The sequence below is a fragment of the Caretta caretta genome, chromosome 2 (genome assembly GCF_965140235.1).
Source record: "Caretta caretta isolate rCarCar2 chromosome 2, rCarCar1.hap1, whole genome shotgun sequence".
Classification (NCBI taxonomy): Eukaryota; Metazoa; Chordata; order Testudines; family Cheloniidae; genus Caretta; species Caretta caretta.
Genome location: NC_134207.1, coordinates 113053711 through 113066033, shown reverse-complemented (window position 1 = coordinate 113066033; position 12323 = coordinate 113053711). Strand labels below are relative to the sequence as shown.

Genomic DNA, 12323 nt, shown 5'->3' with positions numbered 1-12323 from the left:
GAGCATGAACTAACTCTAACCACTGAACCCTCCAAAAGCTTCCATTTGTAATGTTGGGAAAGCAAAAAACAAAACAAAAAACAAAAAACAGCCCCCTCTCTCAAATGTTCCCTTGCACTAAATGTTTAATAACTGTCCATCCGAAGAGTGTATTTTCTACCCTACATCATCTCTGTATTTTATGATTTGCTCAATATAATTGGACAGTGCTCCATTTACATTAGTCTGCAGCTCTGAAACCATTATATGCGACACCTTGTTCTCCCCACAGTCCAGGAATTTTACAAACAGGTCAAGGCTTCTAAATACAGTTAGAAGAGCTCCACTACTGATTGAGCACAAACGTAAATAGACTGGATGCAACAATATTTTTTATTATATTTAATACAAGTGAATAGATTAGAAGATCTGAAATGTTATAAAGCAATATACATACTGAATAAATAGCACAGGAGTCATGTCTACATTATATAACACCGGCTAGTATTCAGAATACTTAAAATAAATCCAGTGACATTGGATAAAGTCCATAAAAATGCTATCCTGTCTTCCCTTGTATGAAATTGTTCAAGTATAAAAAAAATCCAATACAGTGTAAAATATTAAATTCCAATTAGGTCAAGAATAAAAATAGCAAGTATTGCAGTTTCACAGGACAATGTAAAGCAGCATTCTCAAGCAAATGAAAAAATAGTCTACATACAGTTGTGTGGGGGGGAAAAAATATGTACTAATGTATTTGAGAGGCCTACATGAAAAAGTACTTAAGAGGGAAAAGCATGGAATTAGCAGTACTTAATGTAAAAACCTAAAAAGTGTTAATTTAAGAGTACCCTCATACAGTGCACATACTGAATTTAAATAAATCCAAGTCAACCTCTTTAATTGATTAGGTTAATATTTAATATGCTACATCTAAACCTGCTAAATAATTTATGCCATGAGATGAATACATAATTTTACAGTGTCACATCTAAAGTTGCTTTCTTTAGAGCGCAGCATAGTAAAACTTTCAAAATAAATATTTCTTTTTTAAATAGCATTACAATTAAGGCACAGTATAAATCACATACCATTAACCCTTGAAGAACTGCAATCTCAGTAACAAAAGTTGTCTCGTACTGTATGTTCTCTAATAAATATTTTTAAATATTCTGAAATAGATACTAAAATTGTACAAAGTTTCAAAAAAAGGAAAAAAAAGAAGTTCCCTTAAAACAGTTCTTAAAGGTTTAAATTCAGCAAGCTTCTTTCTGCCTTTATTCACAAACCATGAACAGATGCAATAAATAGAAAGAGAAGGCTGTTGTAGTAAAGGGCTGATCCTATTTCAGAATCAGAATAGCTGACACGAGCAGTTAAAGTTTCCCAAAAGTGAAACAGGATGGAGAGAGGGATTAGAAAGTGACAAGCTCATCAAACGAGCACAAGTGATGTGTTCTTTCCAGAACTGTCTGTGTTATTGATTGTCTCTACAGCTGTTGCACCCATTAATTCCACATCACTTGCTCCATAGTTCCACTCATCCAGAGGACAGATAAGAAAATAACTTTGGTGCCTGTCCACCATTTTATCAACCGGCCATGTTCCTCAGATTGTTCGATGCCCATTAATGAGATAGTGAGAAAATATTTTCTCACTAAAATAAGTTCTATAGGCCATGGTGAAAACTAGAAATGACAATCAGTGCTTTACACATTGTTTCAAAAAACTTAAACTTGATACAGGCTACATATTGCTCACTGATTTTTTTTCCCTGGTTTAACTTTTTCAAATATTTTCTCACTTGTAAAAGGCAGTTTGCTTCCCTGATATTGTAAAAAATACACGTTTAATTTTTTTTTAAATATAAAGTCCCATTGTTACTCCTGCCATTCTTTCATGACAGTACATTATAGATTGTTTCTTCTCAATTGATACCTGAAACTGGTACCCCCACCCCACCCCTTCCCTAATAGCAACATGATTTGGATGCATGCTGTATGAAGACAGTGGAATAAAAAAATCTTTAACTTTGCAGTAGCATAGCTTTTCTTAAAGCTGCTTAGTTAAATGTTAATTGTCTTTTATTAACTACTTATATTGGAAGGCTGGAAAAAAGGAAGAGAAAGAAAGAGATCTATCTTTCTTCAGAAGTCCATCTGCTATTGCATGCGGTCTGTCTGTAGCTGTTGTGGCTGGTACTGACCAAAGGCTGCAGCAGCTGTCCCAGGTGCTGCAGCAGTGAGTGGTTGCTGGACTGCATAGCCATAACCCCCAGCAGTGACATATCCTGCAGCAGCTGGGGATGCTGCATACGGGTACTGGTCATAGGCAGCAGCGGCAGCAGCAGCTGCCGCAGCTGAGTATTGTGCATATGCCGCTCCAGTGTAATCAATGTAAGGCGTGGTGGAGGCAGCAGCTGCTGTAGGTTGGACATGTGGAATTACAACTCCTGGCTGCACAAAAGCCTGTGGATAGACATAATGAGCAGGTATCCTGTTGAAAGATGGAAAACAAAGTTAGAGGAAAACTTACGAATTTTAAGTACTATTTCCATATTCAGAACTAAAACAAACTCAATTTAGTTGTTGTTATGAGCATAGGGTTGCCACAATAGCTAAATTTATTTAATACACCAATGTATCATTTCAATAGCACAAAGAGATGCATTGCTCAAAAGCCCAGCACTAGGAGATGACTTAATAGCATTACACAGAACACCATCAAGCAACGTCAAACGTGTTCACTTTAAAATCTTTAGAAGGGCCAGTATTTGGGATGTCAGTTTAAGACATCTGTAAAGAAGTTAAATTTGTTTATTCCAGATCCAAGCTTGGATTGTGCATTTTTAAAATAATCTGTAAGTGATTTTGTTGCCCTAATTCTCACTAACTTCATTGACTATTAGTAAAATTCTGTGTTATGAAGACTGGTTTTATTATAACAACTATGCAATTTGACAGTATAGCCACTGTAATCAGTTTGCCAGTAGTAGATAATGCAGCTAAACAGGTTTTTTAGTTGGTCAATTCTGTAGCCCATCACTCTTCCCCCCTCACCCCCCACTCTTCTTGTAAAAAAAAAATTGCATTGTGGCAACCCTACTTAGATTGCTATGCAGACTCAGCACACATTAATTTCTCTGCAACCTCAGTCACCCTTATTAAAAATTAAAAAAACACAGGCGACAAAGGAGTTTAAAAGTTCACAAGTGTGGTAAACACAGCACGAATCACACTTTCCAAACGAACTATAGTGCAGCTCACTTGGTCACAAGAGGCCATTGAGGAGAAGCTACATAGATGCTATTAAAATTCATAACAGTGATTCCTAAGTACATGTGCATCACACTTTTGTAAAGGTCATAAGGACACAAGGGTCAAACCTGTTTGACAATCAGGCCACTGATGTCCTGTTTTGTGCCAGCTTGTTTATTTCTATGCAAGACATACAGCATAGAGTTTTGGGAGATGGGGGTAGGATTAAATCTAAATAGATCTGGTGTTTAACAAAAGCAAAAACAAGTTTATGGCTCATTAAATAACTGTTTGAACAAGTCAATAGATACACTTTCTCATTTCCTCCTCCAAATCAGAGAACTTTGCTTCCTTAACTTACTAGCCTATGATTGAACTACTTTTGATAACAGTAGTAATCCTCTCACATCACACAGATCTGCATACAAAGTAATCCCACCATTCCATTGTATCGTGTAATATTAAAGACATTCTTTAGAGTAGAGTAATACCATGTTCATTATACATTTAATCCCCCAATCCTGCAATTGGATCCATGAGTAGACTGAAGTCAGTGGGGCTCTACACAGCCATAAAAAGTCTGCTTTTGCAGCTCCCAGTGCAGGATCAGAGCCTTAGACTTTGCACGAAAGTTAAAAATTTCCCTTTCCGGCTGAGTCCAAAGACAACTCCAGCCTTTTAGCATGATATTTACATTATAAACATAGATGGAAAATTGCAGCACTACCATTTGTCCTCTTCCTCCAGCTTTAAGAGCCAGACAGTTTTTTTGAAAATAAAAAAAAACAGTTTTACTTCCAGTTGTCAACAGTTCAATTAAATGGGACACTCAACTAAATTCATCCCAAGATTTAAAAAAATTATAAAAAACAAAGCATTAAATCTGATTGGCCTTTTAAATTATAAAAACTTAAAGACAGTTAAACTCAGACAAACCCAGTAACTAAACATTTCTCCCTGCAAAGTTTGTAAACTAAACACTGCAGCTGTAATAACTTAACACAATTGAGTTATTTCATTTTCCATTGTCTGAGATGACTGCAGAAAATTAGAGCAACAAATGACAAAAAGTAGTGAAACTGGATTTTTACAACTAATTAATAAAAAAATGTTTACAACATTTTAAAGATGACACTGGTCCTTTAATCATGTTACTATCTTAGCTCTCCATTCAAAAGGGAAACACACAGTATCTGGTATTAGATACCAACCAGAATATAAAAACAATCATAGCATAGTTTTTACTTCTGACACGCTACTTTAAAAGGATTATAAATTAATTAAAATGTAATTTACATGGTAGCTTGATTATTAGTTTAAATAATTTTTCAAGGGTCTTTCCTAAACCCTGATACAGAGAGTCCATTTAACATCCAACAGACAGTTTAACATCCACGTAGAAGCAAATGAGCAGCAGTAATTATGGCTTAAATATTACTTTAAACAGTAAGAAGACAGTAAGACATACTACATTTCTAGCTCTTTCTCTATGCGAACACAAATGACGTTACCGAGGATTTCTTAGAACACTTGTACATGTACTTAATTTCTTTTTAAAAACTAGATTGAAAGATACACATGCTCCCACTTAAACCCTTGTGACTTGTTTCCTTTAAGCCAAGAAACAAAACAGGTGGTGAATTACGAAACTATCCCTTTACAACAGCATTTTAGTCTGCATTATACATGAACCCTGTGCAGGCCCCCACCATCATGCCATTTCAGATGTGGTGATTGACAGTGTAAGCTGCAGTGGGGCTATTTTTGATCCATCGGTCATGAGACAAGGGTTTCAAGCAGAGTAAAATGACTTTATAAGGCCAAAGTAAACGTCTATCTACTGCAAAGGCAAGCATGCGTACATCTCAATGACACCGAAACACTGCTCTTTAATCTTTTGACCTCAGTTTCCCATTGTGCTGGGACACCTTAATAAAACAGTCAGGTTATTATCAAGTGTACTATTTTATAATAGATATTATAATATTGGGACAATATTTTAATTATACAACGGTCTTATGGCAAGGAAATTTTTTCCATTTTGTAGTACATAAGTTTATTGCCTCAAGCTACTGCCTTAAAGAAAAAAAAAAGACGCAATGTTTAGCACCAAGTAATTTTGGTGTATACAAATGCTCTTGCCATAAGACTTAAGATTTTCATTAACCTAAGCTGTAAGAATACTTTTGCAAAGTTAGAATGTTGATTAGGTTTAATACTATAGTAGCTGTATAAATAACAGTAAACTGCCAAATATATTATTGTAAATGTTATGCATACAAAATACAATGGAAACAAAAAGACAGCCTAGGCTGATCTGGAATAGCTGCAATACATAGGAATTCAGTATTAATGGACAGAACAATTGTGATACCATTGAATTCTTGAACAAGTAGTTACTGGACTCTCCATGAGACCTGTTCCTTCTGTTCTGGATCTTGCATTGCTTCATCTGTTCTTTGTAAGTACAGTTAACTAGCAGATTTAATTCAAAGTTCAATATTGAACAGCCTTCTTATACCAGAACAAGAGTTATGTATACACACTAAAAATCAAGCATGTTTTGGGGGTTAAGTTTGTGCTCAATGCCTTCTGCAGGATATTGAAAAATATATACATTCGGTTTTCTTTGACCACGGCAGTTTCATTCCACAACTGTTTCAAAATTATCAGCTGCCTGATCTTTTAATTATCAGCTGAGGTCAGAACTCTTCCCTCCATCCCTTAAAATCAATAATAAGGATTTTGTAAAACTTAGAGGTGACTTAACCAGGGTTTGATATCAGCTAACCATTCGTTGGCTAGTTTGTCCTTTTGGGACCTAATTCGGCTCTCATTGAAGTTGGGTGGAAACGATTCCATTTACTTCAGGATCAGTCCTTACACAAACAGGGAAAAAGATCTAACTGTTCATATCCTATGTCCACCTCTCCCTTCATGCACGTAATTTTCCACTGATGTTACCTCAATGGAACAAAATAAAGATCTTTAAAAAAAATGCATTAATTCAAAATGAATTCAATAGCAGCATTTGGTGTTTCAATATAAAGCTATATTTTTATGAGTCACAGTGGGATAAGTAACCAACACTGAACTCTTCAAGGTCCCTTCCTGCCCCACATTTCTATGATTGTGGTCAGATTCAGCATGCCAGGTCTCACACATATAGTAAGTGAGATTCTGGATGTAAAGAGGGGGTGAGATCAGGAAATGTTACCTGGGTGGGAGAATTAACCTCTATAGCATAGAAACCAGAAACCAGAACTACAAGTGTTTTATTAACAGGAACTAATCACGCTTCTCTTAGCTAGAGTAAAGGCATGGAGGTACCATACTCAGAATTAAGTATGTTCTCCCACTAAATCTGATGTAATGTGATGCTGAAAGTAACTGCATTTTGTCTGAAAGGTGGAACTATGACAGAGCACTGCTGACAAGAGCAAAGTAGAACCTCACTAATTTGCACTTTGCTAATTAATTCACATGCAAAAATGGCACTCTGCTATTTAATCCACACAAAAATGGCACTCTTCCCTTTTACTAGCAGAGCACAGTTCTGATGTTCCATATTACTTACTTTTACATAGCATACGGAAGTACACTTACTAGTAGTCACAGAAAAAATTTAAACTCAAAGTATGTTTCAGTGGAGCCCTGCTCTCACCTCAAAATATTACTCTTTACAGAAAAATTCTGTCCTTTTTAGCAGACCCAAACATTAAAATGTCTGAAAAATGAGCCCTTACACAACCTAGCCTGTTCCCCTTTGTCATAGTCATCACTCTCACTGTATTTTCCACTTTATGCATCCGATGAAATGAGCTGTAGCTCACGAAAGCTTATGCACAAATAAATTGGTTAGTCTCTAAGGTGCCACAAGTACTCCATTTCTTTTTGCGAATACAGACTAACACGGCTACTACTCTGAAACCAGTCATCACTCTCTATCACTCCACTCAGTTTTCACTGCTCTCCCCAGCCTTAACTTTATCCCCTAAAATATATGCATAGATCAAAATAAGAGTTTAGTGGGAGATTCTTGGAAGTGCATCTCTTGAACATGAAGTTAGATTGTATAATCTCTTGTAACTGGAGGTAACAGAAAAGGTGCAGGGAACAAGGATAAAAATGAATACTGGATTCTACCAGTTTAAAACACATACCACCCCTTTTTGCAAAGTATGTCTCTAACTCAGATTGATATACAGTGTGTTAGAACCAGAAAAGGCTGATGGATTGGAGAAGAGAATCCATTTTTATTAAATCCCTTAAGTAGTACATAGTCCCCGTTCCTCCTTTCTTGCTATGCTAGGCAAGAACTTCCTCTTTTCCTCACAGCTGCACCCTTTGCATTCCCCCAGCTCCTCTTTGTAACCCTGCTTTCATGGCCTTCTGGGTAACCCCTTCCCTAGTGTGAGTATCAAATTACTATCATATATTCTTTTCAGTTTCCCCACCATTTCTCCAAGAGATACTTCCCTTCAACAAAGCCAGCACGATATATTTGGGAATATTATAAGAAGCAATCAAATAAAATAAATAAAAAATCATAAGTGAGCTTCAGGTACATTTTCAAAACTAGTTTCCTGATTATTACCATGCTTCCCAGACAACCACTAAACCACTCTACTGTGAGATGAGATGTTGTATGTGAAGTTTCTGGAAGACGGATTTCCCATCCCCACAACTTTTCCAAAAGGAAAACGATCAACTTTGAATGAAAAGCTAGCTTCAACTTTAACTATGGAGCAGCTACTGCCATTTCATAATACCAATGTACAGTATCTTAAATCTACACTTGTCAAGTAATTGAACAAAGTACATCCTTTGATGCATTCTCCTGCTTTGTTAGCTTATTTATTAATTAGCAAAATTCATTATTTTGCAGTGACCCAGTCAGTGTGAATTAGTGAGGTGGTACAGGACAGAAAATTTAAGCAGATTTCACCTCCTAATTTTAGGTCTATAAAAAGCAAGTGTTAGAAGTACTTAGGAATAATATACTTGTATTTTTTTTTTAAAGGAAATGCACTACATATTAAAGTCTGATAGAGAAGTTAAAGACTGGAATTAGAAAGCCCAAGTGGAAGCACAATGTTAAACAAAAGAGCTCCACACCCCTTCATACCCCTCTCAAGGAACAAAACCAAGAACTATAAACATGCAAGCAATATGTTGATTTTCTTTATATAAAAAAAAAATCAAGATGTCACACAATTTAGCACTCAATACAAAATACAAATATGGTTAAAAAAAAGAAGTCACAGGCTACAGCTTGAAAGCAAGAAAAAAAAAGTCCCTTTGCTCCCCATGGCAAAGTCAACACTCCTCAACAACAAAAACAAAATTAAGAGACCCCAAAAAACTTTCACTACAGCTCTTTCAATTAAATAAAAGCACACAGTTTAGCTATCAACACCACTTCATTTCTGTAAAAAATAAAAAAAGCACACGGATGTCTATTGACTATATGAAAAAACATACATGCATCGTTAATCACCATTTTAGCTTGTTTGTGTTTGAGTGTACTGGTTACAGTGTTTAATTCCAAACAGAACTATTCCACCTCTTATCATCATATCCTTCTGATCAGTTATCTTAACTGTAAACGATCCCTGTCAGATTAGAAAGAGATAAATAACATTGAGTCAAGCTGGGAAAAAAATAAATAAATGGGGGGCACAGCGGTCTTGTATAAAGTCATACCACTTTGTTTTATCAGAGGGTGGTATGAGTCTGATCCGCTTGGGTTGGGACGGCTGCATACTTCGTATAGACAACTCGACTCAGCTATGGTCTTTAAAGCATTACCAAAGAGAACATATTTACAAGGTAGATGTTTTTAAGTCTGGAAATTTGAATGGCAACATTATAAAGTCAGTGACAGTACTGTGAGAGGCCACACAAGGTTATACTTTGTTTGTGGACCTGTTTTATAGACTTACCCAAAAGGCCTCTGTATGAGAGCTGGATGAAGATGCTGAACACCAAAGGCAAAACCTACCAACAAAACACATCACATTCTCTATATGAGCATTCCATCAGCTGCTTATTTATGCTATACACACAGTAACCTTCACTAACAAGCACTAGTAAAGATGTTCAAAAGAGTGAAGAACCACAGGTTACAGAAAGGGTGTTTTGGATAATTTTTTTTTACAATCTAAACCGGAGGAACGTGATCTTGACTCTTGCCAATTTTCAAAAAGACAACTTATTTGGCAACAACAAGGAGAATTTCACTCAACTGTTATTTAAAAGCAAACGTTCTCTAGCAGCAAAGTCTAGTCCTTAACTCTAAAGCCTAAGAATTATAAACTGGATTGTAACTGGGTGAATATATGTGGTTTCTACAGACTTCATTGGGAGCCATGCATGCAAACGGAAGGGTAGAATTACTCATACTGTAATATACACTGACTTCTTACTTCCTGAAATATTCATACTGGGCCTGATTCCAAGCCCCTTAGTCATATGAGTAGACCCATTAACTTCAGTGGGAATACTCAGGTGACTAAGTACTCACATAGGTGACTATGTGAGTAGTCAGTCACCTGAGTATTCCCACTGAAGTTAACGGGTCTACTCGTGTGACTAACAGCCCATCAATGTCAGTAAGGGGTTCACAGTCTGGCCCCTTTAAAATATGAACATTAATGCGCTACTATATTCCCATTTATTTTGCTGTGAAGCTGTGGTATTGAACAGGGCATGAAATCAGTGAGTGAGATTTGGATCAGATCTGGCCTTGTGATAAATCCATTCCTTTTTTCATTCAGTGCAATAGATTCCATGTGTTTTAGAAGTTCCCATTAAGAGACTGACTGTGTTAATAAGACTGGGCACATCTAGAAGTTCCTGTATCCTAGCAATAATCTTTCACCTCAGTTATACTGTAAATGTTTGTCATTTCATTCATAATATAGGGTCCAACAAAACGGAAATTCTGTATCCAGGAAATTTCTCAAAAGGGGACATATATTCCTCTATGTACAGTACACACGCACACCTTTAGTTTTAATGTTGTATGTAATCCGTAACTTTTTGGCTATCTGTAAAAATGCTTTCATAAACACACACACACACACACACGAACTATACTCCAAGGAAAGTCGTGGCATTGCCTGAGAGGGACTTTTTTAAAAAAAAAAACTTTAACTCAGACTGAAGTTTTGTTCTTCTCAGAAACTTTGTTGAAGGGCAGGGGAGGGAGAAAAGAGAGAAAGAGACATTCCTCACCTGGTTGCATTATCCTTGGTTTTGCTCCCAGGTATGCCAGGTTCACATTGGCTTTCCTGCCATCAATGATAGGATTGGGATCTTTGCAAGCCCTTTCAGCAGCAGCTCTGTCAGCCATGGTGACCTTAACAATATACAGTGCTATGAATTAAACCACTTTTTCCATTGAAAAAGCAGCAGAATTCACCTTTTCACTAAAACAACCAGCTTCTCCCCACCCCCCAAGACAGTACGAAAAATATGAAGCCTCATCTCCCTAGATGTTTTTGATACAAAACTAATGGGCTTGCTTGAATAATTAAGATAAATGGGGTTTGTTTACATGAAGACACTGAGGATCTTTAACACAAATTAACAAAAGGCCCAAGAAGTTAAAATGCATTAGTTAAAGCACATTACATCCCCTTGTGAATGCTCTCATTCAGAAATAAAGGAACCTGAGTTCTTTAGCTTAAAACTCATTGAAGTACAAAAAATACCCTTCCTTTCCTTTGTTCTGTGTTTAATTGGTAAACAGACACAGAAATCAGGTTATTTTAAGCTTCTAGTTTGCTGCAGTATAATCCTAGGGGCGTGTACATGTATAGGAGCCCCCTGTACTACCACAGATAAAACTTCTAAGTCATATCAGAAAAACAACCAGCTAGCCTAATTTGTTGCCAGAAATCTGCATGTAACTTTTCATGTACAAACCACGATCCAAATCCCCTCCATCAGGGATTCCTCATTCTTTCCCCCCTCCCTCAAAAAAATTAAATAACTCCTCAAAACAAAGTACCCTTTCCCCCCAATCAGACAAGTACTTTATCTACGGCTGCCCTCTGGATCTACCCTGCCGCAGCATGCTGGCCTTTGCCTCACAAGAAGTTTCTCTCCGGCTTCAGGCACTTCTCAGGCTACACCTGTCTTCCCACCTCCACAGGGGATACAACGCTGGCTTCCCAGCTTGTTTTAGTTTCCCCAGAAAGCGGTTGGATCCCTCCCACCCACGAAGCGGACCCAAGCTAAAAATGATGCAAAGTAGCCACGGAGCAGCAGCGATAAAAACGATCCCCCAAAGAACCCCCCCCACGACTTACAAATCCGTATCCCCGGGACTTGCCGGTCTGCCTGTCGGTGATGACCACGGCTTCCTCGATCTCCCCGAACACCTCGAAGTACTTGCGCAGGCTGGAGTCGGTAGTGTGATAAGGCAGGCCCCCGACAAAGATCTTGGTGTAAGTGGTGTCCTTCTGGGTCGTGTGCATCTTCCGCACCTTTCGCTGGCCCTGCCAGCCGGACAGCCCTAGGCAAACAAACGGGGAGAGTAGTGTGCGCCTGGGTGCGTTTACACGTGGTGGGAGGGGGACTTATTCCGGAGTCAAACCCCTTTTGCAATTACACTGCGTTCCCTTTTGCAAACCAATCCGCCGCTGCCGCCGCCTCCGCCTCCCAGGGAGGGCGCCCCGCAGCCTCCAGCAGTTTTGAGGTAGGTGTTAGAAGAGGAGGATGGAGCGTGTCCAGGCTGGCGGAGGCAGCAGCAGCTACTGGAGAGAAATGCAGGGCCCGGACGCTAACAACGGAATGGCTTTTCCCTGTTTGCTTTCCCCTAAAAGCCGGGGCACCCTGGGATCCTCCGCCTCCCGCACCAGGGGCGGGGATGGGGCGGGCCCTTCTCCGCCTATTGGCCCGCTTGGCCGCAGGAGCCGACACACAGCTGTTGCGAACAGCTGGGGGGCCGATTCTCTTTTCTTGGGTCCGGCCGCCCGGGCTGCAGGGAAGGACCCGAGAGAAGCGCTGCACGCTCGGGTTTCCCCTTCAGGACAGGAGCAGCCCGAGCAGGAGAGGCGGATTCTCCCGGCCTGG

General features: G+C 38.6%; 1 protein-coding gene across 2 annotated transcripts; it reads right to left on the bottom strand.

Moving 5' to 3' along the window:
* Nucleotides 1–354: 354 nt before the first annotated feature.
* On the bottom strand, nt 355–12095 carry RBM24 (RNA binding motif protein 24). Of its 2 annotated transcripts, none has more exons than XM_048839901.2 (4): nt 11558–12095; nt 10479–10602; nt 9185–9239; nt 355–2478 (listed from the first exon to the last, which is right to left on the bottom strand). In XM_048839901.2, exons 1-4 carry the CDS (start codon nt 11723–11725, stop codon nt 2145–2147), a joined length of 681 nt encoding a protein of 226 aa, XP_048695858.1. In that variant the 5' UTR covers nt 11726–12095; the 3' UTR covers nt 355–2144. The 2 variants fall into 2 exon arrangements, with proteins under 2 accessions (XP_048695858.1, XP_048695860.1); XM_048839903.2 differs by having other exon boundaries at nt 11581–11759.
* Nucleotides 12096–12323: the final 228 nt, after the last annotated feature.

What these genes read in the sequence shown, in the direction of transcription:
- RBM24 (XM_048839901.2), bottom strand. Translation starts at nt 11,725, where the DNA reads ATGCACACGACCCAGAAGGACACCACTTACACCAAGATCTTTGTCGGG. An exon ending in AGTCCCGGGGATACGGATTT is followed by an intron (nt 10,603 to 11,557) that starts GTAAGTCGTGGG and finishes TATATTGTTAAG; the next exon opens with GTCACCATGGCTGACAGAGC. An exon ending in ACCAAGGATAATGCAACCAG is followed by an intron (nt 9,240 to 10,478) that starts GTGAGGAATGTC and finishes TTTTGTTGGTAG; the next exon opens with GTTTTGCCTTTGGTGTTCAG.